General features: G+C 36.6%; 6 protein-coding genes across 13 annotated transcripts; 3 read left to right on the forward strand and 3 right to left on the reverse strand.

The window, feature by feature from the left end:
- The first annotated feature begins 3,803 nt into the window (after window positions 1-3,803).
- On the forward strand, window positions 3,804-5,775 carry LOC107219391 (deoxynucleoside kinase). Of its 6 annotated transcripts, none has more exons than XM_046736062.1 (5): window positions 3,804-3,953; window positions 4,033-4,142; window positions 4,663-4,861; window positions 4,940-5,189; window positions 5,358-5,775. In XM_046736062.1, the coding sequence occupies exons 1-5, from the start codon at window positions 3,945-3,947 to the stop codon at window positions 5,693-5,695; spliced, it is 906 nt and encodes a 301-aa protein (XP_046592018.1). In that variant the 5' UTR covers window positions 3,804-3,944; the 3' UTR covers window positions 5,696-5,775. The 6 variants fall into 6 exon arrangements, with proteins under 6 accessions (XP_046592018.1, XP_015513077.1, XP_046592044.1 ...); XM_046736068.1 differs by having other exon boundaries at window positions 3,810-3,957; window positions 4,033-4,234; window positions 4,674-4,861; XM_046736077.1 differs by having other exon boundaries at window positions 3,810-3,957; window positions 4,674-4,861.
- Window positions 5,776-6,800: 1,025 nt separating this feature from the next.
- On the reverse strand, window positions 6,801-9,926 carry LOC107219434 (protein immune deficiency). The gene is made up of 4 exons (XM_015657658.2): window positions 9,812-9,926; window positions 8,167-8,584; window positions 7,736-8,067; window positions 6,801-7,657 (listed from the first exon to the last, which is right to left on the reverse strand). Exons 2-4 carry the CDS (start codon window positions 8,483-8,485, stop codon window positions 7,517-7,519), a joined length of 792 nt encoding a protein of 263 aa, XP_015513144.1. The 5' UTR covers window positions 8,486-8,584; window positions 9,812-9,926; the 3' UTR covers window positions 6,801-7,516.
- A 74-nt stretch (window positions 9,927-10,000) lies between these two features.
- LOC107219433 lies at window positions 10,001-11,828 on the forward strand. The gene is made up of 4 exons (XM_015657657.2): window positions 10,001-10,421; window positions 10,777-11,175; window positions 11,261-11,445; window positions 11,534-11,828. The coding sequence occupies exons 1-4, from the start codon at window positions 10,278-10,280 to the stop codon at window positions 11,826-11,828; spliced, it is 1,023 nt and encodes a 340-aa protein (XP_015513143.2). The 5' UTR covers window positions 10,001-10,277.
- A 410-nt stretch (window positions 11,829-12,238) lies between these two features.
- LOC107219427 (protein C1orf43 homolog) lies at window positions 12,239-14,308 on the forward strand. The gene is made up of 4 exons (XM_015657650.2): window positions 12,239-12,407; window positions 12,582-12,738; window positions 12,823-13,042; window positions 13,293-14,308. The coding sequence occupies exons 1-4, from the start codon at window positions 12,249-12,251 to the stop codon at window positions 13,483-13,485; spliced, it is 729 nt and encodes a 242-aa protein (XP_015513136.1). The 5' UTR covers window positions 12,239-12,248; the 3' UTR covers window positions 13,486-14,308.
- LOC107219426 (focadhesin) lies at window positions 13,712-19,276 on the reverse strand. 3 transcript variants are annotated; one of them, XM_015657649.2, is made up of 9 exons: window positions 18,784-19,276; window positions 18,482-18,550; window positions 18,108-18,262; window positions 17,800-18,000; window positions 17,273-17,721; window positions 15,027-17,187; window positions 14,586-14,904; window positions 14,335-14,509; window positions 13,712-13,850 (listed from the first exon to the last, which is right to left on the reverse strand). In XM_015657649.2, exons 1-8 carry the CDS (start codon window positions 18,835-18,837, stop codon window positions 14,351-14,353), a joined length of 3,567 nt encoding a protein of 1,188 aa, XP_015513135.2. In that variant the 5' UTR covers window positions 18,838-19,276; the 3' UTR covers window positions 13,712-13,850; window positions 14,335-14,350. The 3 variants fall into 3 exon arrangements, with proteins under 3 accessions (XP_015513135.2, XP_046591926.1, XP_046591929.1); XM_046735970.1 differs by lacking the exon at window positions 13,712-13,850 and having other exon boundaries at window positions 14,351-14,509; window positions 15,027-16,659; window positions 16,840-17,187; window positions 18,784-19,275; XM_046735973.1 differs by lacking the exons at window positions 13,712-13,850; window positions 18,482-18,550; window positions 18,784-19,276 and having other exon boundaries at window positions 14,351-14,509; window positions 17,800-17,857; window positions 18,108-18,216.
- A 105-nt stretch (window positions 19,277-19,381) lies between these two features.
- On the reverse strand, window positions 19,382-27,160 carry LOC107219422 (bone morphogenetic protein receptor type-1B). Its single transcript, XM_015657640.2, has 4 exons — window positions 26,900-27,160; window positions 21,906-22,905; window positions 21,460-21,775; window positions 19,382-21,332 (listed from the first exon to the last, which is right to left on the reverse strand). The coding sequence occupies exons 1-4, from the start codon at window positions 26,991-26,993 to the stop codon at window positions 21,204-21,206; spliced, it is 1,539 nt and encodes a 512-aa protein (XP_015513126.1). The 5' UTR covers window positions 26,994-27,160; the 3' UTR covers window positions 19,382-21,203.
- Window positions 27,161-27,277: the final 117 nt, after the last annotated feature.

Genomic DNA, 27,277 nt, shown 5'->3' on the forward strand with positions numbered 1-27,277 from the left:
TAGCGTCACCGATGGAATAGTTTGTCACTCTTTGCCGTGCTCGACATCGTCACTGAACAGACATCGGGCCGTGATTTCGTGTAAATATAATCGTGTATGTCGGACTTTCCATTACAGGTGTAGCAAAAAATAGAGTTCGATACACGCGCGAAAGTTGGCAATGCCTATCTCGCGTAAATGCGCCACACTCGCCCTTCAACTCGTCTCCGGGCTCGTGCTGCGCCTTCACGCTTATGCGGGCATTGCCACCTTCGCGCACTAGTATCGAAAAACACTATTCTGTGATTCTTCGTTTCGGGATGGAGCCAAGTCCGTGAACGATTTTTGGGAGACTTTTTATTGCAGTTTACAATACTTCTTGAAGAATAGAAACCGACGGCGAAAGTCTCAAAGATCTCACGAAATCAATTGTTTTTATGCATATAGTAAGATTGACGGTCATTATGAAGTTGATATAAGTATTGAATGCTTGCATATCTCACTCGAAAGAGCGCCTTATAGGGATCCGCAAACTTGAGTAGCGAGTAAATTTTTATAAGATCATCGGATTAGTATGTATTCAACAGTTCTAGCAAGGTCAACGATTTTTGTGACAGAATATAGACTTAAAAAATAATCCCCCTGGATATGCGTTGGCATATTTTCATTTCTTACTTATCCCGGTTTGGATGCGCATAATTTCAGTATGGCTAAATTGATATTCAAGGGTTTGTATAACGTGCGAAAAAAACATATTTCAACTAAATTTATATATTCACATATAAGTTCAAAATTCCGATGACGTAGAAAAAATATAAGATCTGTTTGACGTAAACAGCGATAAGACTGCAGCAGCGATCAGGAGTTCTCTGTTCCTATTGTTCCGAAACCACTGCTAGCGGATGCTGATATTTCGTAACTGTAGCTCGATTAAATTCAAGCAAAAACCATGTTGTAATTACTTTTTCATGATCTGATATTGAATAGATGCTAGTATAACTAACCTGCAGAGGAATTTTTCTACCATTAGAAAAATAATTGTGAGTGAGAATATTTGCTATTCGATGTACGTGTGATGTATGCATTTTACAATACGAGCTTGATTAGGTAACATACCGACGAAAGTGTATATATCTAAAAAGCCTTAAAAACATTTTTTTGTACAACTATGGGCTTCGCTCCTGCGCGCTTCGCGCCTCACTATTTCCTTACGCATTGTCTAGTAGACAGGCGAATTCCTTCATGTTGATTTGATGACAGGTCTGCACTTGCTGTCCACTTTAATTCCTTCTGTGCTTACTTTTCTTTTTTTCATCAATCTAAGCTTCCATTCGTTGGTTGAAAATTGGTGTTCCTTCTCTATTGATATCGATCTATCTCCTTGACTTGCTGAATTATTTTTGCTGCCGCTCTGCCCGTTATTCTCCAAAATCACCTTCTTTATATTATTTTTTTCTCTATATTAGTGTTGTTGTTCACTCCGCAAAACACCTCTTTCTCTTGTGGTTAACATAGATCTCGGTCGTCCTCTTGCCTGGTTATAGGAATATTTGTTTATTATTATTCTCTGGCTTATTTGGTTCTTCGCACTTACAATTTTATTTTCCTTTTTCTTTTGTGATACGTTCGACCATCCACCGTCTCCGTCGCCTTGTCTGCTGGTTGAAACTCCTCCTTTCTGTTCGTTGGTTGAAAAGCCAGTATGATATTTTTTGTTCGCTTCCCTATATTTTCGCTGCTGTTCTCGTCGTCTAATTTTTCGCTCTTCTATGTTCATCACATTGGTTGGTCGTCCTCTTGATTTATTTTCCAAATCAATAATCACAATCGATTCTTCTAATTCTTCGACACTCTTCGTTGAATTATTTTTACTACCGCTCTGCCGGTTATTCTCCAAAATCACCTTCTTTATATTATTTTTTTCTCTATATTTGCGTTGCTGTTCATTCCGTAAAACACCTCTTTCTCTTGTGGTCAACATCGATCCTGGTCGTCCTCTTACCTGGTTATACGAATATTTGATGGATATTATTCTATGGCTTATTTGCTTCTTCGCACTTACAATTTTATTTTCCTCTTTCTTTTGTGATACTTCCGACCATCCACCATCTTCATCGCCTTGTCTGCGGCTTGAAACTCCTCCTTTCTCCATTGTCATCGTAAACCCTGGCTGTCGTTTTGACTGTTTGGTGATATATTTAGATTTACTATTATTTGATTGGTACTTTTCATACTTATTACTCACTATCTGAATTTTATTTTGGTTCTGCAAGACATCAAAGTGTCCACTGTCTCCGTCGCCGGTGAAGAGTAGCGAGAATTGTGTTTCATTTTGTGATCCGATCCGGTGTGGATAAATTTGTTCTTCGCGATACACGATTAAACATATCTTAAAAATGTCCGCACCTGCAGCTAATTCTGCTTCTCTTCCGTATATTCCATTTTTATTCATATGTGATTTGTAATCACCAGGTGACCTAATCACAGCACCGTTTGACTCATTACCTGTAATAAAACCCGCAAATCTAGACCAATTATCCACTATATTTGAAACGATACTCAGTCTCACCTCTGCGTGTCGATCTTGAGTGCCGTATACACGATAAGCCAACGCGCGAAAAAGACAATTCCCGTCGGGAATCATCTTGATAATTTTCGTTTACAGGTTCATTGTTTGCGCGTCAGAAACAGATACCTATAAAGATATTTGTCAAAGACTGTCATAAACAGCCGATGACAGCTGTCAAAGGGTTTGCTAGATGCTTTTTGTTTTGTTTTCGGGATCTCACCCCACCGCCAATTTCATGCGTATACTATTGTTATTATAATCTTTTTTATACTATTGTTATTATAGTCTTTTTTTTACTGTTGTTATTATAATCTCTTTCTACGTTCATTTGTTTGAAACTTTTTTATTAGATAGAGAGATTCCGCACAAAAAATTACGGAAGTTTTTCAAACCTGGAATAATGTTTCAGTACGTACTGTAAACTAAAGTGTACATTTACAACGAATTTCGACGTACAGGAATTTTTTAATCATAGCTATTTTCATATAGGAATTTTTCGTCATAACTCGCAGAATTTAACATCATTACATAGCCTGCCAAAGTTTATTCACCATAATCGTGAACACAGTAGTAGTTCTGTACCATACCTATTACGGTATGAAAATTTCAGACCAAATAATTTTCGATGAGCGGGTGAAATGTGCTTGAATGTAGAGTGCTCCAGACAGAACTTGAGATCATTCGTAATTTGCTTCTGGGTATGTACATACAAACATACACTCCGTATTGTTTGTTTAAGCAATGTAGTACTCCTACCTTTACCGACCAAGCAAATTCACGCTTATTTTCGCTTTATCAAGTGAACAAATGAGCGAGAACGGTGCATCATTCTTTCATAGTAAAATTTAAGAAAGTTATCGATATACTGAAAATCATCTAAAAATGTAAGGTTTTCTGATTCATTTTACGGTTTTCGCATTTCCCGCATTTCTGAGGCCATAATCTTTGCTGGCGAGTGACCACGAAGTAATACTATTCGTGCGAGTGACTTTTTTCGTTCTGGAAAAAATGAAGAGTAGAACGAGCCAGTCAAGGATCAGTAACCTCGGTCGGTAAGGGTAGGAGTACCATATGGCTATCGGCTGTTTCACATTGGTGCGGAGCGCGATCAAGCGGTAGCAAATACAATGTAATAAATATAATGTTCACTAGATTTCATGCATTTTGATTGGTTGCCGCTCAACCCCGCCTATGTGAACTCACCCTTAACATCAGCTGGAATCAATAGTTCACAAACGCACGTAGAATCGCCTGAACGCGGTTTGATAGGGTACTGCAATTACTGTTGAATGTTGAGTCAAACGGATGTAGTAGCTGCTGGTTGTTCGACATGGAAGATGATTGCTTCAACTAATTGTTAAATCTGAAAGACTAAAAAACTTTACGTTTAATAATAATGCGTAATGTAGGTAAGTTTAAATAAAAGGTTATAAAATGTGATGCAAACAAAATATCTATTTTAAATTAATTATTTGCGAAATCAGCATGCGACCTGTCAAAATTTCGACGGTAGAAAGAGATGTAAGGTTCCCCCACCATCTATTGCAGAATATTTACGCGGGAATGTTTACGCTTCTACCGCCCTTTTAGTCAGGTAATTCGGTGTCAGTGCCCCTGATTTTGTCCTCTGTCTGTCCTGTTAGTAGAATTAGCCCGAAGAAAAATTAGTTTAATATAAATAATTCCGTAAGTACCGTAATTAAAATATTATTCTAGCCTGACAATAGATTCATTCCTACAATCACAGAGTGATGAAAATATCCATGTGATTTTCACGCATGGTGAAATCATTGAATATGTGCAATGTGAATAAATAATTGATATCGTCTTCAATATCTCAATAATATTGTGTATTGTTCTACTTTTAATTTGATTCCGGTAATCTTTCATTCGATTCAAATCAAATTTGTCATATTTTCGTTTTCATTTTCATTTTCATTTCACCTTTATTGTGACACATAACAAGTAGAGGCAACATAAACCGTTATGAGCAATAAATAACTTATATATCCCTAGGAGTAGGTTACCTTTTGTTGTGTGCTATCAGAAGCCGACTATACAAAAGTTAAAGTACATCCGTTGAGTTGACTTCGTTGTATTCCTTGTTGAAATAGCATACTTGCAGGGAAACTTTTTGCAAGAATGAGTGCTTCACCCAATAAAAACTGCAAGCGGCTTTTCACGGTGTGTATAGAAGGCAATATCGGTAGTGGAAAAACCACATTTTTGAATAATTTCAAAGCAAATGATAATATGCTGGTTCTCCAAGAACCAGTGGAACTTTGGCGCGACGTTGGTGGAACTAATTTGTTGGTAAGAATGCAAACAATCATAATCACAGTAACAGTAAAGTAGAAATCTAAAGTTTTTTTCTTACGTATTCCGTTGCAGGAAAAAATGTATAAGGATCCTGTTAGGTACGGTTGCCTATTCCAATCTTACGTTCAACTGACAATGCTTCAACTGCATACTCAGAAAACTAATCTACCTTTTAAAGTTATGGAAAGATCTGTATATAGCGCTCGCTGCTTCATTGAGAATATGAAACGTACCAAAATGTTGGAAAAGGTGGAAATAGATATTCTGGAACAGTGGCACGAATGGTGTATCCAGCGTGCTGACATTCAAACAGACTTGATAGGTAACTAGTGCACTCCAATATTCCCCACTCATAACATTATGAAGAAAAAGGAGCTTACACTTACGTTTTTTTTTGTTTTTTTCTTTTTTTTTTTTGTAGCTAAATGTTGCAACCACTATATTGAATTCTTTCACACATCTGTTTATATATATTTCAAATTTACAACAGTGTACTTACGAACATCTCCAGAAGTAGTTTATGAGCGGATGCGAACTCGGGCTCGTAAAGAAGAAGATTGCGTGTCATTAGAGTATTTACGACAAGTTCATGATGTACACGACGACTGGCTTTATAATCGGTCTCTATTTTCCGTACCTGCCCCAGTGATGGTTCTGGATGCAAACAAAAGTGTAAGTGAGATGATGGCAGAATTTGAAAAATGCAGACGCAGTATATTTGAAAACAGAGACAAATTAATCATGGAAAACAAAAATATGCAAAAGAGAAGAAACGTCGAACCTATGTCGCCATTGTCACCTACAAAAATTTCAGTTGGTAGCGTCTAGTGATGAAAAAATCGCATAGGTAAAGAAAGAATTAATATTTTAATGTAATGTGATTACAACATATATATTTTTATCAATTATATTGATTATTTTATCGTCCCAAGATTGGAGTTGACTTTTCACGTTGTGTTTGTTCACAAATAACATACTGTACTATTAGAGTGTTTCAAAAAAACCTACTATTTTTCTTTTTTCGAAGAACATTGAAAAATCTTCTGAGTGTCCCTCAAAAATGACCTCGGTAAAATATGCGCACTTAATATTGATATTTAGAGGTGGCGATTCTCAATTTTCTATTTCCCATTTAAATAACATGGGAAAAATATTTTTAAAAATTTGGAATTTTATTGCTCGAAAACGAATCAGTGTGAATATATAAACAAAACATATTCTTGTAGGAAATTTTACCCTCTACAAAAAAGATCTGAATAAAGATTTGCGTAAGGTAAGTCGTTTCGGAGTTATCAGGCCTCAAACATCGAACCGTTTGAAATAATGATGTTATTAATTTATAAATGCTACAAAACTGACTCATATCACTTAATTCTAAATTTTTAAAAAATTTTTTCCCATGTTATTTGAATGGGAAATAGAAAATTGAGAATCGCCACCTCTAAATATCAATATTAAGAGCTCATATTTTACCGAGTTCATTTTTGAGGGACACTCGGGAAGATTTTTCAATGTTCTACCAAAAAAAAAAATTGTCGGTTTTTTTGAAACACTCTACTGTACTATACTACTGAAGGCATGAGTTGAATCTTACACATCGGATTTTTAGCTATATATTACATGCAGTTTTTACAGTTATTTCAACTTCCGGGATGAATTTATATCTGCTTATTTACCCAGCTCTAGCTCGTTACAAACATTCGATCACTTGTTGACAAAACTGTTTGTACACTCATTTTATTGTTATGTCACATTGTGGCTAAAATAATAGGTGTACTTGCAAGTCTTTTCTCCCGTGGCATCCGTACCATATTGCATTTGCAATCTACTTCTGTAGTAGTAAATTGTGTTGAATTAAATTTAGTGAGGAATAGTTTAGGAATTGTGAACAACTCAGACATTTTATTTTTTGTTTTTTGTTATTTTATCATGCTGTAACTCATAAAATATGTAATTAACTGTATATATGGACGCACGCATATCCAACTGTCCTTATTCAATCTTTTGCCTTGAGATGTAGAGTTATGAAAAATTGAACAAACTTAGAAAATTTAAGATTTAGGTAGAAGGGGAGAGTTGGAGCGGTTGATAAAAGATACGATAGTGAGATCCAAACCAACTATTTTTTTTTTATTGCATACATGTATGCCTTATATGTACATTTTTCAAATTTCAAGACAACAATAAAGAATATATGTAAACATATACCTGTAAACGTAACACTCTATAGTATACATGGCTGGAATGCTTGAATGGCGCACAATGTAACTGCAATAATTAGGAATCAGTTTTCCTTCAATTCCAAAATTTGAGTATCGCACAATTGTTCTACACTATTCGTTATACACGGATATCATTCTTCACGAAAAATTCGTCAAACAAATTATTGCTCAAAATTACAATATTTACACCCAACTGGGACTTTAACATTGACGCATATTGCACCAGAAACATTAGTTATGTTTATATGTAATTAGTATAAAAGTTGAACATATGTTATAAAATAATTTGCCATATGTTTGATAAAAAACGCATACCAATAGCATTTATCGGGCTTGTATAAAAATCATTCATTCGACATACAGCCCAATTAATAGGCTATGTATAACAGAAATGAGGAATTATTTTTATCATAAAAGATTCAGTCGGTTAAGCAGGTTTGTTGTAGGAATCTGCTAATTGTTCAGCACAATCGTACTCTCGACATGACCAAATTATAGAAATCAACTGACCCAACTGAGCGTCTTCTGCCTTAGCTTGTTTCCAGTCGAGAAGTAGTTTATAGACGACCTGCAACAAAGAACAGTCTGAAAATGCTGTAACTACAGATTTTGTAGGTACTCTTGTTGAATAAGTCATCTGAATTACCTCGGCAATGCCGTTGTCTTTATAATTTTCTTCAAATTGTTCAACTTGCCCCTCTGAATAGCCTAATTTTCTTGCTACGTCACGCCACCCGTATCCAATATGTGATTTTATTACAAGCATATCATCTCTGCTAATTTCTTTTTTACTCTTACTAATTTCCATGACATCATGTGGCATTGGTTTAAACTTTGGTTTTTGAGGAAACCCTTCAGAATTTGTTTTCCTATTTTCCCCATACTGATGAGTCACCTTCGAAACATAAGTCACCTTGGGACCAATGTTGATTCCAGTTCCATTAATTATATTATAATTCACAATATTTGCATTGGGTGCTGTAAGAAAAAAATTAAAAACAATGTGATTAATATTTATCTTAATTATTTTAATGTGTCCACGGAAAATTTTCATTGTATAACCAACATTCAACTTACATGTTTTGCGTTTCGATTTGGCATAGCCTCGAGGACTCCTAGATCTTGTTTCCGATTTGAAACTTCCAGCAGAACCAGAGTTTTCTGGATTTAGAAGCTCAGGTTGAGGTATCGATGTATTCGATTCAGATCTTTGTCTTTTAACTTCTGGCGTACTGTTTCTTGTATCATCGGGTTCAGGAGTTGCTGGTACTGATTTTTGTTTAATCTCTGTAGGTGGCACATTTAAATTTTCTTCTGCAATAATTCTCGGTGGATCCGGTCTTGCATCTGTAGTCAGACATTGTAGCCGGCGCGCCAGAGCTGTGATTCCGGACATTTTTGCTTGATCTTTTTTTTTAATTCATGCAAGATATCGCCACCCAAAATTTTTAAGTACCTCTTGACCTTGTGACGACTCTACTCGTAGATGTCACTCCTGCAACATTTTTATCTCGTAACAACAAATTGTATTTCAGGTGTAATACCGCGATTCTTGCAGTAGAACTATTCACACCAGTAGCATATGACAATACGAATTACTATTTGGTAGCAATTTGGAATTCGATCGATATAAACTGAACATAGCGATAACGCCGCTCTTTAAAAATAGATTACCCACACATTGTGGAAGAGGCGTGAAATTGAAAACTATTTCTGGGTGCTTGAAGAAAGTGTCAAACTTGAGATACGGTTTTTGCACAATTTGTATCTGTTGGTTGGTTTCATAATTTTCAAAAGAGAAAATTAATGTGAAAATAATACTTGGTACAGAACGAAATTTTTCAACTGCTTGAGAAAGCTTTCCTAATTTTTTATCAACAATAAGAGTATTTCTTTTTCCAAATTGTAATAATAGTTTTTCCACCTCAATAGACAATACAATTTATATGCACAATGATAAAGGAAAATAATAGTCTTGATTTCTGGAGCTCCTGTGCACATGAGAATAGCGAACACCGATAAACATGGTATTTTCTATACAAAATGTAATGGTAAATAAGATTGTCCTTAATGTGTGCTTTTTCTCATCCACACTTATGCCATAAATGGGCGAATATGCATCAGAAAACAAGCCAGAGAAAAACAAGTAAGATAGTGCAGGCGCATTCAAGTATGATGTTGAAAATTTTTACGCCAATCCTTTGTTGAACAATTGCACAAAAGTAAAACAACAATATTTTTCAAGCTAATCGTTTACAACTGTACCTGAATATTTCTATTTACTATTGCGATTTGGTAGAAAACATGTTATTTCTTTATTTTTGCGTTAATTGGAAATGTATTGGGGTTACTTTGTTCAGAAATGTATGTAGAATGGGGCTATTATGCCCCTTATTTCGTTTGAGATGCGTGGATTTGGATAACTCGACGTTAAATCGACCTTCTTAAATATATAATCTTTGAAATTTTAATTTCCCCACATGTTTACAAGCATACACATATTAAATTCTTCAACGAGATAACGACTGTATATTTTCCTGGAAAATCAAGTATGCCATTGTGCGGTTTCGAACAATGCAATGTTTCGATATCCACACATTTATTTATCATCAGAAATACACCTTTTGTCACGCGCTTTGAAACGTACAATAAACGGTTAAATAGTGCCGATAAATCCAACTGATCGAGATCATGTATTCACATTATAAATTGAACAACTTACGCATATGTTTTGTGTCGAGCCAGTGTTTGTTGAAATATGGAAGATATAATCGGCACGTGAATTATTTTAAGCAAATTTTTCCTGTAACTGCTGCCTCGTCCACAACTGCGGTTCACTTCGGATCAGAACAAGATATGACACTTGTTGCGCTCACTGACGGCGAGCAAATGGTGCCCGCGCTTGTCGGGTGACAATTTCTTCAATTATCAGAGGAGTAATAAAGCACATGTATAAATAAACCTGGACGTAATCCGACAAATAGTTTGTCCTAGACTGTAGTGCAATTACCAGACCAATTCACATGGAATAAAGTTACAAGGATTCAGTCGCTCGATCATTAATTTGAAAAAGAAATATCTAAAATTACGATCTGAGAGAAGGGGGCTTTCACAGCAGACGACGTATCGTAAAAGTGATTAATTATGCAATAATACTCGGTCAATTATTTTTGCAAAATTCTAATCTCATGACGAGTGAAATGGACGAGAAGAATTGCTTTGTAAAGTATTCTTTATCCGCTTCTTCTATGGATAGGTTAAATCCTATCAGAGATCAGTCGATGCATCAAACTTCCGAAATGAAAAACGCATGGCGCATCATAAGTTGGGTGGTGAGTAATAGGAATTCCCGTGTTTTAATCAACACCTAACACCATGTAAGTTGTTTATGTGTGAACATGTTTTTCTCCGCTTATGCTTACGTGCGTGAACGTAAATCCCGCATGATTGGTATTCCACGTATGGCACACACTTAATTTGACAGAAACCTTTATTGGTTCGTCCATCTTTGTAAATACTTCGACTATCCAATGACTGATGCAGCAGATCGTAAAGCGGGAATTAGAAACTTTATAATTTTCATAATACATGGAGTTATGGAATACCGAAAATTATGATTGACTAATGAGATTACTGAAGTTCTACTGTATCTGCAGAATCGTAGTTCTAGTTGATAATTGATTCCAGGAACCTGAACAAATAACTGTGGAGGAAGATGACAAAGATAATGTACAGGCAACAGTAAACCGGGCAATATCAAGCCAGGATGGCATTTCAGAATCAATACAAGCCACGCAATATGGTTTTACGCAAGTCGAAAGATCAGGCTCGACGTTCGGATCAATTTGCTCAATTGAAAATTTTGCAGATTATTTATACGAATCACTAGAATGTGCTAATGGGAAACTTGAGGTTGATCATATACACAATATCACAGATTCTGAATTATCAAGTATTGTTAATGATCTAAGTAAAAAATTAAGTTACAAAGGAATTTATAATTTATGCCACTCGGTATGTGGTATGGACATGAAACTCAGCGAACGATTAATCAGCATTTTGTGCAAGAATATCTTATTAACAGCAGTGAGTGGCCTTACTTATTTAATTGATAAAAAAAAACATTGGCGAAAACTTTGCTGATATTACAATTTCATAAATTATTTTTTAGATAATTTCTATCGAAGAGCCATCGAGATTACTGAATGCAGCGATTACAGAATGTGTGGGAAAATTTCCAGAAGATGTGGAAAATCTGGTTTTTATACCTTCGCTGAATTCTGACCTAAAAGAAATAACAACGATACTCAGTATTACAAGTAGTTTGGACAATCAACAAAAACGTGCTTACATTTCGTGCGTACTTTACATAAAAAATTCATACTTACAGTCTTATGCCAAAGTATGTTTTTATTAACTTGACTGTAATTCTTGTTTTATTTAGTGACTTCTCGACTAAAGTAAAGGATCTTAAGCAATGGCACATTTTGGTCCTACAAGATTTGGTGGTAGCGAACATAGATGACAATATTAAAGAAAAAGTGCTGGGTTTATTGTGGAAAAAATCCTACGACTTTTCCAGAGATAAAAATTACGGAAAATTGATACTGAGTATTTTGAAGACGAACCCACCGACTACAGTACAACAACAACATTTCTATGAAGAAATAGTTGCTGACCATAACACGTTGTTCAAAAAACTGATGGCCAAAATGTTGGAAAGTAATTCAGTTGTTTGACTTCTGATGTGTATCACATCTATTTAAAATTTAAAAGCATTTCTCTGATCTGAAAATATGCTAGGTTTATTTAGACATAATGAACACATGTTCGAAATCATCACCTTAAAAATAATCAGAATCAAACCGCGACAAGAAATAAAAACAAACTGCACTGAATGATGTACTTGACACTCCTATTTTCTTCATTTTTCGCCATAGCAAATCAATCTCCACTTTTTGATGATAAACATATAGGTGTTTATGATACGCAATTAACTGCTGATGATGAAATACTTGATGTCGCGACTCACTACTCCTTAAATGCTGTTACAAATCGGTTAGAAATTAATTGATTGTGCCCGTATTTACGTTTAACCACCGCATACCGTGGTACCGAGATACCGACGTGGAACCGCGAATCTAGAACGCGACGTCAACATGTCAGAAGAGCCGTCAGGTGTGACTGTCGTAATATTTATTGGATTTGGCGTATTAACCTTCGTATTACTCTTTATTTTTGCAAAAAGGCAAATCATGCGATTTGCTTTGAGGTCGAGGAGAGGGCCGCATGTACCAATTGGACATGATGCGAAAAAAGTGAGTTTTCCGTGTACGTTATTTTTGTAGGTTATGAAACAAGGTATGTAATCACGAAATATGATTTATAACTGACGATTTCTACTAAGAACAAACAGCTTAGTTTCAGTAACAACGAAACGGTACACTTTAATTTATTTTATTTAAAACGAACTATGCTTTTTCACATTATAGTCCCTGAAACGAGAAGTGGAAAGGAGAATTGAAGTTATACCTAGAATATGTCACGAACCGCAGCTGATAAGTGATCCTAGATACATAGTCGCACCAGGTGGTCAGGTTCCACCACATTACTATAGACTAAAAGCTGTCGATGATGTAAAGAATTTAGGTATTGTATGAGTAGATTTACGCAGGCAGTTATCGTAGAGAAATATGTGGCATTATATTTTATTTTTGTACCAATTTCTTTCAGAGGCAGAAATCACTAAGTACGACAACTGCATGAAACGTCATCCAACTGAAAATTTGAGAGCATATCTTTTGAGAACTTTAGCTGCACCGTTAAATGGCAGTGGGCAGAGACTCATTCATCAATTTTGCGATCTGTACGAACATGCACGGCATGACCCAACTGAATTTAGCGACGAAGAGTATCAAGTTTATTCCAGGCTTGTTATGAAACTTATGGATGCGTTAGTTATTTTATAATGGATATAATTAATACTTTGTGATTTTTCATCAGACCAAATCCCTTCTGAATTTTTCTCTCACTCAGAATATTATTAACATGAATTAGAACAAGTCATTAACTGATTATTTCCTTGATATATTCCAATGCCAGATAATCAAAAGTTAAAACACGAACATCTCATGTCTGGTGAAAAGTATATCAGTTGGCATTAGATAAAAAATTTGCTAATTTTTTCACTTCTTTCTCAACAGAGCTCGCTTGTTGAAGTCTTATCCAAACAGTAGGAAATCCAGCCCCAGTCGCACACCAATAAAGAAGAATGTTGAAACAAAAAGAAATATTTTAGAACCAAGAATGCGTCCGTCCGAAGATCAGATTTTGTGTGGGTCCAGGCCACACACTTTGACAGTAATGGCATTAGACAATAGTGAAACATCCGTGTAGCATTATGGTTATCGTCACATACAACATATGTGACGAGTTTATACCATGGACTGCTTGAACAGCAGCTGTACTTGAAGTATACAGATTTTGATGTACTTCTTGAGCTGCAGTTTTGTATTTCAATTTATATTTATTTTTTTATACACAACTATCCAGTACTTCTTCATGCGGAATTAGTACCCACTGCTCTTGAAAACAAGGTGTATTTTATTTGTTATCGGTAAGAAAAATATCTCTTTATTTTATCGGGATCATTGAGATCATTGTAAATAACATATGGATGCAAATGGTGATCAAATTTATCGGTTTCTTCAGTTGAGTATTGAATTCATTTATTCATTTTAATCGACGCACTGGTGTTCAAACTGAAAATAATGTAAATAATAATGTAAGAAAAGCATGATTATTGTAAGTATAAATGATAGTCTCGACTTTACGGATTTGTCATTGCCATCGTCGAAGTAAAATTTTGTAAATTCTGTAGTCAGAATGATTTGGAATTATAATAATCAATAGGTGTACACGTGGTATGGTAAATGATTGTAAACGAATAGTTGTCAAATTCTTCTGTCGACATGACTCGTGAAGTGTGTAAATTCATATCACATTAGAATTGATGTCGATCTGTATATTTCGACAGGTAAACTTAAATCTTTTGCTATTGCACTTCCAAGTGACTAAATATACTCGTAGCATCTTTGTTTGACCGTATTTTCTCATTCTACATTCGAACAAATCACATGTCATTGATGTCATAAATTAAGGCTGAACAATTAGTCGTATGGATGTAATAATGTACCAAATTAAAACCTATTTAATATTATGTTGGGTCTTGAACACTTATCTTACTTCTACATCCGTAAAGTCATAACGGTAAGTGCATTCGTGGTTTATGCGATAAATATTTAGTCCAGGCATCGTTGAAGTATCGTTCGTGTTTGAGAGAGACCAAGGCATTGTGATATGCAATTGTGTATAATTCGGGTAATATACTCGATCGCATATGGTGCAGCCATTCCATAATCTGTAATGAAAATACCATTCATCTTTCGCAAAGTAACAAAATGAAGAATATAGTCAGATATGAAATTGACAATCACCTGAGTAACAAAACGACGCCAGTGTTCATTTTGAACCAAGTCTGCAATGGCTTGGGAGAACATACCGACCCGAAGGCCTCTAGACAGAACAATCGATTCACTGTTTGTCAACAGGCAATCATTGCCAGAGAGGCAAATGCAAGAAATGAACAATACATCGGAGAGAAATATAGCTCTTTGATCATTATCTTCCAGCAATAAGTCAGCTAATATGGCTTGAATACGTCCCATCAGTTCTAACACCCATTTTGAAGTAGAGGATTCAGATCGCATTTTTGATTGAACGTATAACATGGTTCTCAGAACAAATACCTGTTCCCTATACGTGAAAAAATGTTATGTTATTATCAAGCATTTAATAACAGAATGAACCTCTTTCTAATTTAATCGCTTCAATAACGTCTATATTGTACCAGAGTTTACATGAAACGGAAATATTACCCAGGCATGGTAATGGCAGTGTCAATCACTTCATTCATCCAGGCGAGTGGTAATTCTACATCCTTTTTCAACGTCAATTCTGCTCTAATTGAAATCGCTTTTTTCAGACGCTGACCTGTAACTTCCCACCAGACACTCGGTGATGTCATTCTTTCGATATGCTTTGACGACAATTCAACAACTGTATCGACATAAAATTCGAACAGTTTGCTATCACCCTCTATTCTATCCAAAAGCCCTTCCAATATAATGGAAAGTAAGGTTCTATTTGCATCATGAATTGTTTCATCTTTTAAAGTATGTTTGTAGCATACCATGATTTCTTTGTACATATCTACCGATTCGTCATTACCCATAAGAGCTTTTTCCAAAGTGTAATTCAACGTTTTTTCTAGAACTGGTCTTAAAATATTGGGTGGTACTCCTTTACACAGATCCTGCAAGTTTGCATATATTAACACATATTCTTGGAATTGTGTGACTGCTTCGAATGTGGTAAGGTAGTTTTCAATAAATCGTTTAGCGGATGGTGATATTGTCATTTGGTGGCAAGCCAAAGCTATGACATATTTTTTAGCCTCATCATTTAATTGCAAGAGTCCTTGTAAAAACACCCAGTTTATAGGAGGTAGGGGTTTTGGGTATTTTTGTGACAGTATTCTCAAACATTCGACAATTATTGGCTCTCTGTGACCTTTAGGAGATACGCTAGAAAGTCTTATGTAATCGCCGATAGCTTTTATAACACTTTTATCTGGTAGGTAACGAAAGTTATTCGGTTCTCCCTGAGGCGGAGAATATATATTCCCTCGAAAACTGTTAACTTCGGATTTGATAAAAGATATTAACAAATCCCCAGCTGCTCGCAAGGCTGACGAATTAATATTTTCCAACATTTGTATCCAGCACGTGCCAGGGATATACGGTAAAACTAATTCAGGCTTCCTAGCCGCATCCGCTGGCGTTTGACAGTAGATATCTGGCAGTTTTAAATTTTTCCGGAAATTTTCTGGCAATGATTTCAATGGTATTAGCTCTAAATTGTATGCAGATAAGGCACGCAAAGCAGATGTAACTACTTCTGTGGTTTCAGAAGCGGCAACGTAACTCCATAACTTAGTTATTACTTCAATAACAAGTTTGTCAAAATTTTCACTTGGCCGACGCGGATATGATGGTATATCCCCAAGTAACTCGCAAAGGCTTTGTAAGACGATGCTTCTCTTATCCTTATTCAGTTTCGGAGATAAAATCTTCCATGTTGAACATATGTCAATAACTCCAGATTCACACAGTGCCGATATACCTTTCAAAGCCAAAGCGCTCGGGGCACTACCCTTGAGATCGTTACACCTGTTTAATATTTGTGACAGCAACGGAACTAATTCAGCTCCATGCTCTGGTCGAGTTTCGCAAATGTATTTCATAGCCCTTGCACAAGTTATACTTGTCTCCCAAGAATGATCATTTTTGCTTGCATCCACTAGGGCAGCTTGGAGATATCGATGAGATCGTGGCTCATTTTTCCACGTTTTTAAGTAAAGCTCTATTGCCAATTGTTTCAATGGTTTCCCATATCCCAGTAAAGTTTCCAAATTGTGAATTATCAATGGTACATTCTCTTTGGCTATTGCTAGTTCTGGTAAAGAAAAAAGCAACGCTTTAGTCTCATTGTAATTTTGTGAATTAGTTAGCTTATATAAAACCAAGGAAAGCAAGTGAGATGCAAAAGAATTATTTTCTTTCACAATACCCAAGAGAATCTGGCATACTTTTATTGCTACTTTGCTACTTTCTGTTTGTAAGAATATACCGCTAAGAAACAGTTTTAATTTGTATTTGAAGTCTTGAGGAGCTTTCGAAATATTCTCCAGCCATAAGATCATGTTCTCATTGCATAGAGTTTCTACGCAACAGCATGTTTCCACATAGAACGGTACATTGGAATCGAAATATTTCAGTGTACTAAATGTTTTGTTTGCATAAAGTCTTTTGGTATGTGAAGACCATGTTTTCCGAGTTTTAATTGAATTTATCACATCTTTAGCAGTTTCCAGACCATCGCATGATAATAATGAAGGATACGCCATCCATTGTAACAAAGATGCTAACAGCATATGCATACTTGTAATACTGCAAGACGTATCTATTATAGTTGTACCTACAAAAATATATACGTTTATTAGAAACATTAATATAAAGAAAGTTGAACTTCAGCATTTTGTTTAAGGCTTAGATGTACTCACACAACCGAATAACGTTATTCAAGTAAACGGCAGGACATATTAAAATCAATTCAGCCAATAAAGCTATAGTAACACTGCTGGCTTCATTGTCATTATCTTTGAAAATCTCTGAAAGTATTTCCAAATTGGCTCTCGGATCACAGCCATGTTTGACTAATTCAAGAGCAAGAGATGATATCAGCAAAGTCAGAGCAACGTACAATTTTTTATCCTTATTAAGTAAAGCAAGTTCAGTCAGTTCAAGAAGTCTATAGTTCGTATTGATACAAGAATTTGCATTGCTGGTTTGCAGCCAGAGTAATGCTTCGATTTGCAGATAAACTGCATGATTCGTCTTTATCAAGAGATGCCAAGTTTGCTGTTTACAGCTTTCAGAGAGTGTTGATGTTGGGTTACATAAAATGAAGAGAAATACTGGACGTAAGAGTTCTATGCTGTTTTGTGCAATCCTGAAACAAGAAAAAATTTGGGTGATGCACTTCTATTACGGAGTGGCTTTTAAAAGTAACTACGTTGCGGAAACTCACTCTTTTTCATAATGGTTTACCATAAACTGCATTTGATTCAAAATGTCCCTCCAGATATCTTTATTCAGGTTCAAAACAGTAATTAATGGATGTTGTGGCGTTTTAAGTGTGAAGGGGCACATATAAGGATTTTTGTCATCGTAAATTTTTAATGCAAGTAACAGAAGGTTACTTATTGCCGCCGTAACAGCCGTGTAATTCCTACAATAATATTTTATGAGAAGTGATAAATTTTTCTGTAATATATGTTTCCTGCTAATGGAAACGACTCATTTCATATTGTGTTCTCAGCTATGGTTGTTACTCACTTGGTTGATCCTAACAAAGCTATGAATCTGGACAATGTGGTACCGATACTAAGTACGCCATTCTCCACAAGAGTCGTGAGTGCATGGCATGCCGTGACGCTAATCAGGGCATTACTGCTCTCGCATTTGGAAATCAACGTTGCCAATTCTGGTACCTGTGAATTCATATTATTTTTTTTTCACTCACCCCTTCAATCTATTTCCCCTGAACATTTTTGCTAAGGTCTACATTTGAAATACTGGAAGGTATTAATAAATAACACAGCTTTTTTAAAGAAAAGGAATCCCCTTATATTCGATGAATCGTCCAATTATGACACATTGTACTATGTTCGAACAAAGTGGGTGTGATGAATTATTTTAAAATTATTCACCCCAGACACATCCCCACCGTTCAGTTCATCGCTGCGGTCTTTTATTAGTCCAACAATCTTCGAAATTGCCTAAAAAGTGAAGAAATTCTTTTAAATAATTTCCAACGTAGACTGATGTGGGAACTTTATCAACAAGCTGGCATAATTTGAAATGCTGTTGTTACTGTGGGACTTACGAATGTAAATATATTTTTCCTGTAAATTGTTTATCTCATAATGATGCTAAATGAGTTTGATAAAAAATATGGAATGCCCGTAAAATACAACCGGTGCAAAATGCAACGGTAGTTTTATATACTCACATGTGAAATTAATATGGCATTATTAGTTGCCAATTTACATTCAACTTCATCCATGTTTCTTCTTTTATTCAGCACAAATCTCGTACGCAAATATTATTAATACCATTTGCATTCTCATGAAAGTACTTTTTATGCGGACATTTAGAGGTTAGATGTGCATTCGCGGAACTTCATCTGTAACTACTTTTGTTCGAAAATTCTTCATCTATCGTATCTACTTTCGTCAAAATTTGAGAAAATAATATGATTTTTTTTACATATTCATGTAAATTCATTCATTACGTCGTGTAGGTATGTAAAATCTGAAAATTGTCTCGCCTTCCCGATTGGTGGCCGCGGCCTACACGTGGCTAGATCGACACCACATGTGCGATCGGGAAACGTCACGATTCAGAGACGTTTGACTGCATTTGATGAAGGAATATATTTTTATTATTCTAGTCATAACTTACCCACTGAACTCTATAAACTTACCTACCATTGTTGTCCTAGTAAATAAAAACAGAATCAGTAAGGAAACTGTCGGTTAATGCAAACGAAATAAAAATTTGAACAATATGAGTGTGAAAAGAGTGTGACTGAAAATCATTTTGTTTGGAAAAAAGTGATATTTAATACTCATTAAAAATATAAATTTCATTATTTGCAATCAAATGACCGTTAATTTTAGTCATATTTATAATAAAATAGGTAAGTCTAGTTATTGTTGGAAAAAATACAGTGCGGCTGGAGTGTATGTACGCACACTTGTTTTACACAACTCTTACCCATGATATTACTAATAAGACTGAACAATTTTTGTACATAATATAATTTATTACAATTGATCTTCAAAAAGAAGAACTAGGATAATATTCATTATTCAACAATAGCACCCCTTAATGCATAGGGAGCTCTATGTAGATTACAACACCCAAATTTCATGCAAATGATCAATTGTCTAGGCAAATTGTAAAAGCTATAATATTACAGCGATATGATGATATCATAGACTCAAAATACTGAAAGAGGTAATAATGTACATACATTGCATGTGACTATACACACAAAACAGTTTAATTTTCTCGGTATTGAAGTAATTGCATATTTTGTTTCATATTAGCGCGCTAATTAGCGTGTTTATTCATTGTTAATGATAAAATGGATTTAAAGAAGTGGTAAAACGTGTTTATAACTTTGTTAAAAAGTTATCGATGGTTTTATGTTGCATTAATTTTTGGAGTATTGTTTATTTTACATGGGTATTAGGGAAGTGTACGATCCTGGTGGTGGCGTATGTTAAAGTAAAGATTGATAATTCGAATTCACTTTAGTAACATGTTTCATACGCTGGTTTATCAATAATAAATTTATTTCGCCATATTCTGAGATAGTTCTAGGCTAATGATCATTTGCCTCGAATCTTTTGATAAGACAATAACAATGTTCGTGTCACACGTTTTATAATTTAAATGTTACTTTCTTTGTAGAATTTACAAATTTAAATAATTTTATACTGCATCATGCGACATAGTAACTAGGTACTATGTCTGAGTAAATTATATGTAAAACTGTCAAGATCCTGCAACGATTTAAATTTCTCTGATAAAATAATATTAATATATCAAATAAAGAATCCTAAGTAATTAACAATAAACTATTCAGCTTGAGTTATCAAGGACCAAAGCCAGCATTGTTTCTTATTTTGTACAAACTAAAATGGCCGAAAGAAAGGTAGATATTCATGTGATCAAAGTTCTAGCACCAGTCATAATGACTTTTGCATTCAGTGTTTACGTTATTAAAAAAGTTCGCTTTTAACTTTGCTTTAATCATAAACAATGCACGATGAAAGTTAATTTACAGGAACGGCACCAATTCAATTTCAAATTTATACATTTCTTTAATATTTAGTAGACTATTATTTACAATAACTTGCTACAATATATCAATTCCTCCGTAAATTTATAATAGAAGTTTGCATTTATATATTGAATGGATAACGAAAATTTAATGATGCTGGATTTGATTGAAAACTCTTTGATAGAGCTCGATAATATCAAGAAATGAAAACACGCTAATAACACTTGATAACGCTGTAATCAATTTCAAATCTAAGTGGCCCGTTTATTCTTCACTTTAACAAATCCTAAAATTACGAGATGTGTTAAATTTATGAACGCGTTTACTTTGTTTCAAATTTTAACACATGTCAACTTAAAGAAATCATAACATTGTCGTATCTATAACTAGTCGTAATTATTCGCTCATTAATCATACCGAATCACACGCATCCATTCGTCGTCAAATATCTATAATTTTCAGTACGATCAGTCTTAAGGCTGCAGTCTGTCATCGATTCTATTTACACCAGGGCATATTTACAAGGGTTTTTGAACTAGGGGAAAAACAACAGTTTTGATGTAACGTTTCTTCAAACACTACACTATTTTTATGGCATTATCGATGTGTAGCTTTGATATCGACTTTTTCACTCGAAGTGCTGTTAGTCGAACTGCAGGATTTCGATGCCAGCATTCCGTCATGACTTTACTCAGCGCAAATAGAACCTAAAAATTAGCAAATTGATTATACATAAAATGTTCTGCCAATTTTTTAAACTAGATAAATTCAGTTATTTCATCGAATCAATTTTATTTCCTTTGCGAATCATTTCAATTAGACTCGAATACTTACAGAATCATTTTCCCATCTTGTAGGTATAACTGGACGCCTCTTTTTGACAGACACAGCTAATCTCATATCTTCAAAGTCTGGATCGCTAGGCACAGCGTCATGATAAGGCAAAGCATATGGCTCGGCCGTAGACACCTTGCCGCCAGTAGCGCACCTCCTGCATACTTCCCATAAAACAAGTCCAACTGAATACATATCAGCCATTTTGAAGGAATCGAACGAGGAGGTGTTCAAAGTCTCGTCCAAGACCTCAGGAGCCATATATCGACGTGTTCCCACACGTGTGTTAGGTGCTATGTCGATCTCTCCGCTTTCGCTATAAAAACCAATAGATTCAATGTAGTAAAGCATAAAAGTTGCCAAGGACTTAAAAGGAATGTTTGTAGCCATGGTTTGAAACATTACTACAAGGTTCTTAGAAGTAACTGGTTGTTGCGCAATATTACCTTATAAATCTCACAGCAAGACCAAAGTCTGCGATTGCGCATTCCCCGTTTCTTTTAACTAGAATATTTCTACTCTTTATATCTCTGTGTGCTATTGCTGGCTTTCCTCTAGTGCCAAATATCTCTGTATGCAAATGTGCGACGCCTGAAGCAATTGACAAACAAATTGCCAATAAGGAAGGATGATCTAGAACTGTAGTTTGCAAATAATCATGCAGTGAGCCCCTCTCGTGATAATCTGTGATCAATAACATCTGAGTCCAAGATCCGGTTCCTTTGATATCGGCAGCAATGAAACCCAAAATGTTATCGTGTCTCATTAGAACGGTTTGATAAATTTCTGTTTCTCTAAACCATGATGCTTCTTCCAGCGTGAAGAATACTTTGACCGCAACTTTCTCCCCTCTCCATCTTGCAAGCCACACTTCGCCGTATCTTCCTCTTCCGACGCACTGGGAGAGTGCCAACTGCTTGGCGATTGTTCTTTGCACTAAAAGCGGTAAGCCTGATCCTGAACCACTACTCTGATCGATTAGATCCTTGAGCATTCCCTGCGAAGGGACCAGGCATGGCCCGCGCTCTTTCCGCCTGTACCGACGGTACATTATGAGAACAGCAATTAAAAGTATCATCAAGCAAACCGACAACGAGATGGCCAAGACAATCAGTGTCGTACTTGATGTTACGGCCATTGGATTTGGCGGTACAGTGGGCCGAGTTGTGTATGTTGGAAAAACACCTTGATTGCATAACGAGGTGTTGTTGCAGCATATTATGTTTTTTCCATTCCAATGTGGGACCAGCGAACCCTTACATTGCATGAAACCTTGTTCTCCAGGAGGTAAGCAGCCAAAAGAATACTCGGAAACGTATTCTTTGATCTCATTGTCCCATACTTCTTCGACGACACTAAAACAGTGTCCGCCAGGTTTTCCCTCACAGGTACCATTTGGCTGGTTATCCGGGCAGTGACCTTCGCAGTAACATGTGATCCCAAGAACTGAAATCAGATTAGAACACTAGTTAAATCATGCGAAGCTGAAATCACCAGCAGCAACGTTAAGTTAACGAAACATTGGAGAAAAATCATTATTGTACAATTTATCATGTCTTGCAAGGAGTTGGCTCTTTATTTAGTTTACTTAGACAATCGAATTAACGTTTTTTCGTAAGCATTCATCGTTACAGTAACGTTACGTACTAAATTCTATCTCATTGAAAAATACGGGATACAAATTCAATCGTATTAAAAAAAGATTCAAATCTTATACTATAAAGTAGAATTAATATTCACCTTCTAGTATAATTAAATATTTGGTGTTTGACGTGTTAAGAAGGTAAAAAAAAGAAAAAGATTGCGCATTAAATCTATAACATCAATCAATATTTAATTTCTTGAAACATTTCGCGTATCGAACGAAGTGGAAAAAATTAATTCCGCGTCAATTTTTAAACTGATCAGTATCCGAAATATTTGGAAAAAAATGGAACGGACCAATTCGTTTAAGCGCAATGATCTGTTTAATACAATAAGGGATCATTTCAGTATGAAAAAAATATTTCGAGCTATAGTCTGTGGTGAATATTTACACTTTGTGTTTGAGAACGCATTGTTACGACTAAATGCAATCCCGTTTGCATTATCCATACAACAACCGTTACTTATTATGAAAATCCGTTTCACCGGAGCAAAGAGAATTTCCTTAGTGTCGCATCGACGACCGATCCCGGCGGTTGCAACAAGTTATAACTGTTATAAGTTGTGAACGAAGCGTCGCGATCCCATTACATCGGTTCGTCGCCCCTTCTGGAGCAACATATTGGCGCCAAAGGCGCCAAGCCATACAATAAGTTACTTGTACAAGCCGACGAATGAGGATAGCCAACGTAAACTCTTCGACTCTTCGCGTTACGTGTTTCGTGCGAGTGTTACAAGCGTTGAATCTCAAGTGGTCCATGAGGGTATACGACGTTGAAAAATCCCCAACAACAATCGTGTCACGGATTTTCGTTCGTATAATGTAGAGCCGATTAAGGTTCCAGGTTATATTGTACGTTGTATGTATGTAGATGTTATACATTATACGGTAAGAACGTAGGACTCGGTCGGGTTTAAAGTTTTTAAATGGAGTCGGAGAGAAGGAGAGAAATGCCACGATCGGAGATATACAGGACTAAGTGGTGGGAGAGGGAAATAGAACGGGTCGAACCGAGATAAATATAATTAAATGATAATTGATCATGGGAGAGTTGAGGTTGCTTGACAAGTTTCGCGTGGGCGTGTGCCGGGCGCGTTCTACACGAGAGAGGCGATCATCTCACGTTATCAGAGTCGAAAGGTGGGAGAGAGCATCTCGAAATCTCGAATACCAAAAATGGTATAACCGGCGGCACAGGATTACCGGTAGGATTACCATATACGTCGAATAATACCTTATACTACCCAGCTTTTCCATTATGTACCACCATCTTTCTCTTATTCGTTTTTTTTCCCTGCTCGGATTGCATTCCTCCGTCGGCCTGAAGATTGGTCTTGGTAATTCTTGTCAATGCAGACCTTTATTAGACTCTTCTAATTTTTACTACTATAACGAATCTCCGGTTAACGATGAGATACGAACCGGTGCCATCGTGAACGCTTTCACGTAGTGGAAGTTATTTTAAAATTCAGGTGCCCGGTACGCTGCGATCGCGGTTCGACTTTTGTCAATATTTTAAGCGCCAGTTTAGAATTATCCGTACGTGCTTTTTCACATTTTCTCAGGGTATTGTCAAGCAATGGATTCGCGGTGCTCGAACTACACGAGCATTATTATTCTCAGAGAACGGAAGACTGAGAAAGGAGCATGAATATATACAAATGACTACATTCGTGCGTATTATCTCTGCGTCGACTGACTGCTGACAGAATTTACTCCGTTGTGTCTATTTATATAACATCGAAATATCTGAATGATGGATCGTCCCCTCTATTCATTCACGTAAAGTTCTTCCAGGTATACATATATACATACACACACACACACACACACATATATTTTCTTGAAAGCTCTATTATTATGCAGATTACAAACGACGCTCAAACGTGAAAAATAGTTTATTTATTATTATTTCGCTTTGTCTAACAGTCAAGATGATACCTACGACTCGAACATATTGCGTACGTTGTATATAATTCGTAGATCGCACTATTGCTCGAATCACTCTCGTAGTCCACGATCACGTGTGTGTACGTACATACACAGCTATGATACATGTCCGATGATACTTGATTCTTTTTTCGAATTTATGAAGTAAACATCGCACAACAGATGTACATCAAAAAAGCTAAAATGTTTCCGGTTATTTTTAAAGAATATGGCTCAGCGTATACGTTTCTTTGCTATAAACATTATAGGCATAACGCGCAACGCGTTTCAATACGTAGAGAGCGAAAACGAGGGGAAAAACAACGAAATAACGAGTAAATAAATCTGATCGCTCTTATATCTAGAACACGTTTCATTTAAAGAATTTCGCTGAAATCCAATACAACATGATAAAGAAAAATCAATTAAAAAAGAACACGTATACGTATTGCACAGATTAGATCACTAATGCAAACATTTTGTTTTCCCCCCCAACAATTTTATCTCGAAATGGTACACGTACAACATGCGCATACATCCATACGAATCAACTTTCGCTATGATCGTTTTGAAGAACGAGGCAAAACAAGTTCACACGATTTACGAAACAATTTATAGGCAGGGTAAACTTCCTTTGATTCAATAATTGTCGAATTAACAGTAAGTCGAAATGAAAATATATGTAAATTAAAAAATATGTACGATGGTAATTTAAAACTAGACTGTATGGTAATAATAATAATAAGGTGTCCATGCATGTTAAACGGCGTGTATCGTATAGTAAATTTCCGAAACGTGACTTGTCGAAAAGTGAAAAAGTCGTGCCGCCGTTCACTTTCTTAGAATTGCGCGGTTAAAAGCCAACAAGGCACATGTGGTACGGCTTGAGTTTCATCGTCAGTGTGAACTTAGAGCTCGATACGAGAACGCGGGCGGTAGGCAGCAGGCAGCGAGTCTAGCAATTTGCACACTTCCCAGGCTCGTATTGCGCCGTCAGGATCGTACCTAGACGGTAGGGATTTGTGCATTTTTCTTTTTTTACGATTTACTTTCCTCAGGCATCTGCGACAGACAAATTATTCGCAATATTGCGTGACGCGCAAGTGTCGAGAAACGACATATCGTCGTACGACAACTGTAATTATATCCCCTGCGACAAACTTGTCGCGTTTCACGCTGCGTGCAGACGATGATCCACGCACACCTCTTCTTGCTACGCGGCTGCATCGCACAGCATCCTCGGTGCCAAAAGAGGAGTGAAAGAAAACATCGCACGTACACCTTTTCCTGTGAGATCTCGCCGAACGTTTCGTTCTGTAACAACGCGAATTAACCTAGTCACGACGGGCTAATTGTAAGAATGGTCGCAATTGGTGTTTCGCCACTTTTCTTTCTTTTTTTTTTTTTTGCCAGTTTGATATTCGAGAGCGCGGTTCGTCGTCACGGATTTGAGGCGGGTTTTGACGAAATACGGAAAATCGGAGAAGAGGATAAGGGAGAAAATCTATCTCGAGGGGTATTCTCCGCATCTCTGAATCGAACGTGCGCGTGTGACTCGATGTTGCTGTTGTCCGACGATGGAGCGGAGATGGCAATTGAAGCAGTAATTACGCCTCGATAGATTCCAAGATCACGGTCCGACGGACGAATTTCGGACAAAGTCTAATAAGTCGGGTGCTTCCGCCGCTGTTCAACTATTCGAGATGAAATCAAGCTCCGTGTCTTTCTCTCCGTCTCTCGGTATCAACCGTAAGAACGGCAACGACGCGGAACATCTGTCTTCCGACGGTATTCGAACGAAACTTTAACCACCTATAATACCGCATTCACCACCGAACAACGCGATTTCGATGGCGGTCTACTCACCTCCCGTTGTCCTCGCGATAAGAACACCGAGTCCGATCCACAGGCCGTATTTACACCGCCGCCGACCTGAGGTACCAGCGGGCAACGCAGCCATTTTCTACAATCCGGAGCACATACTTCACCGTCCGTGACGAACCTCTACCGCTTGCTCACTAACGTTCAACGTCGAGGCGAACGAGCCGCGAGGCGCAGGCCAGCCAGGCTAGTTCTGTGATTCTGTCGCTCTCTAGTCTCTCGACTCCGTTCGGCAACACCGTCGTGGTGGGGATCCGAGAGCGTACGGCGGCCCGAGGATCGACGACGTCGGCTCGGGGCGGTAGGGAGGTTCTTCCTCGGACGGTTTCTCGGCGAGGGGCGAGGGGGCCGGGATGGGGCCCC

This window comes from Neodiprion lecontei, chromosome 1 (assembly GCF_021901455.1).
Source record: "Neodiprion lecontei isolate iyNeoLeco1 chromosome 1, iyNeoLeco1.1, whole genome shotgun sequence".
Taxonomy (NCBI): domain Eukaryota; kingdom Metazoa; phylum Arthropoda; class Insecta; order Hymenoptera; family Diprionidae; genus Neodiprion; species Neodiprion lecontei.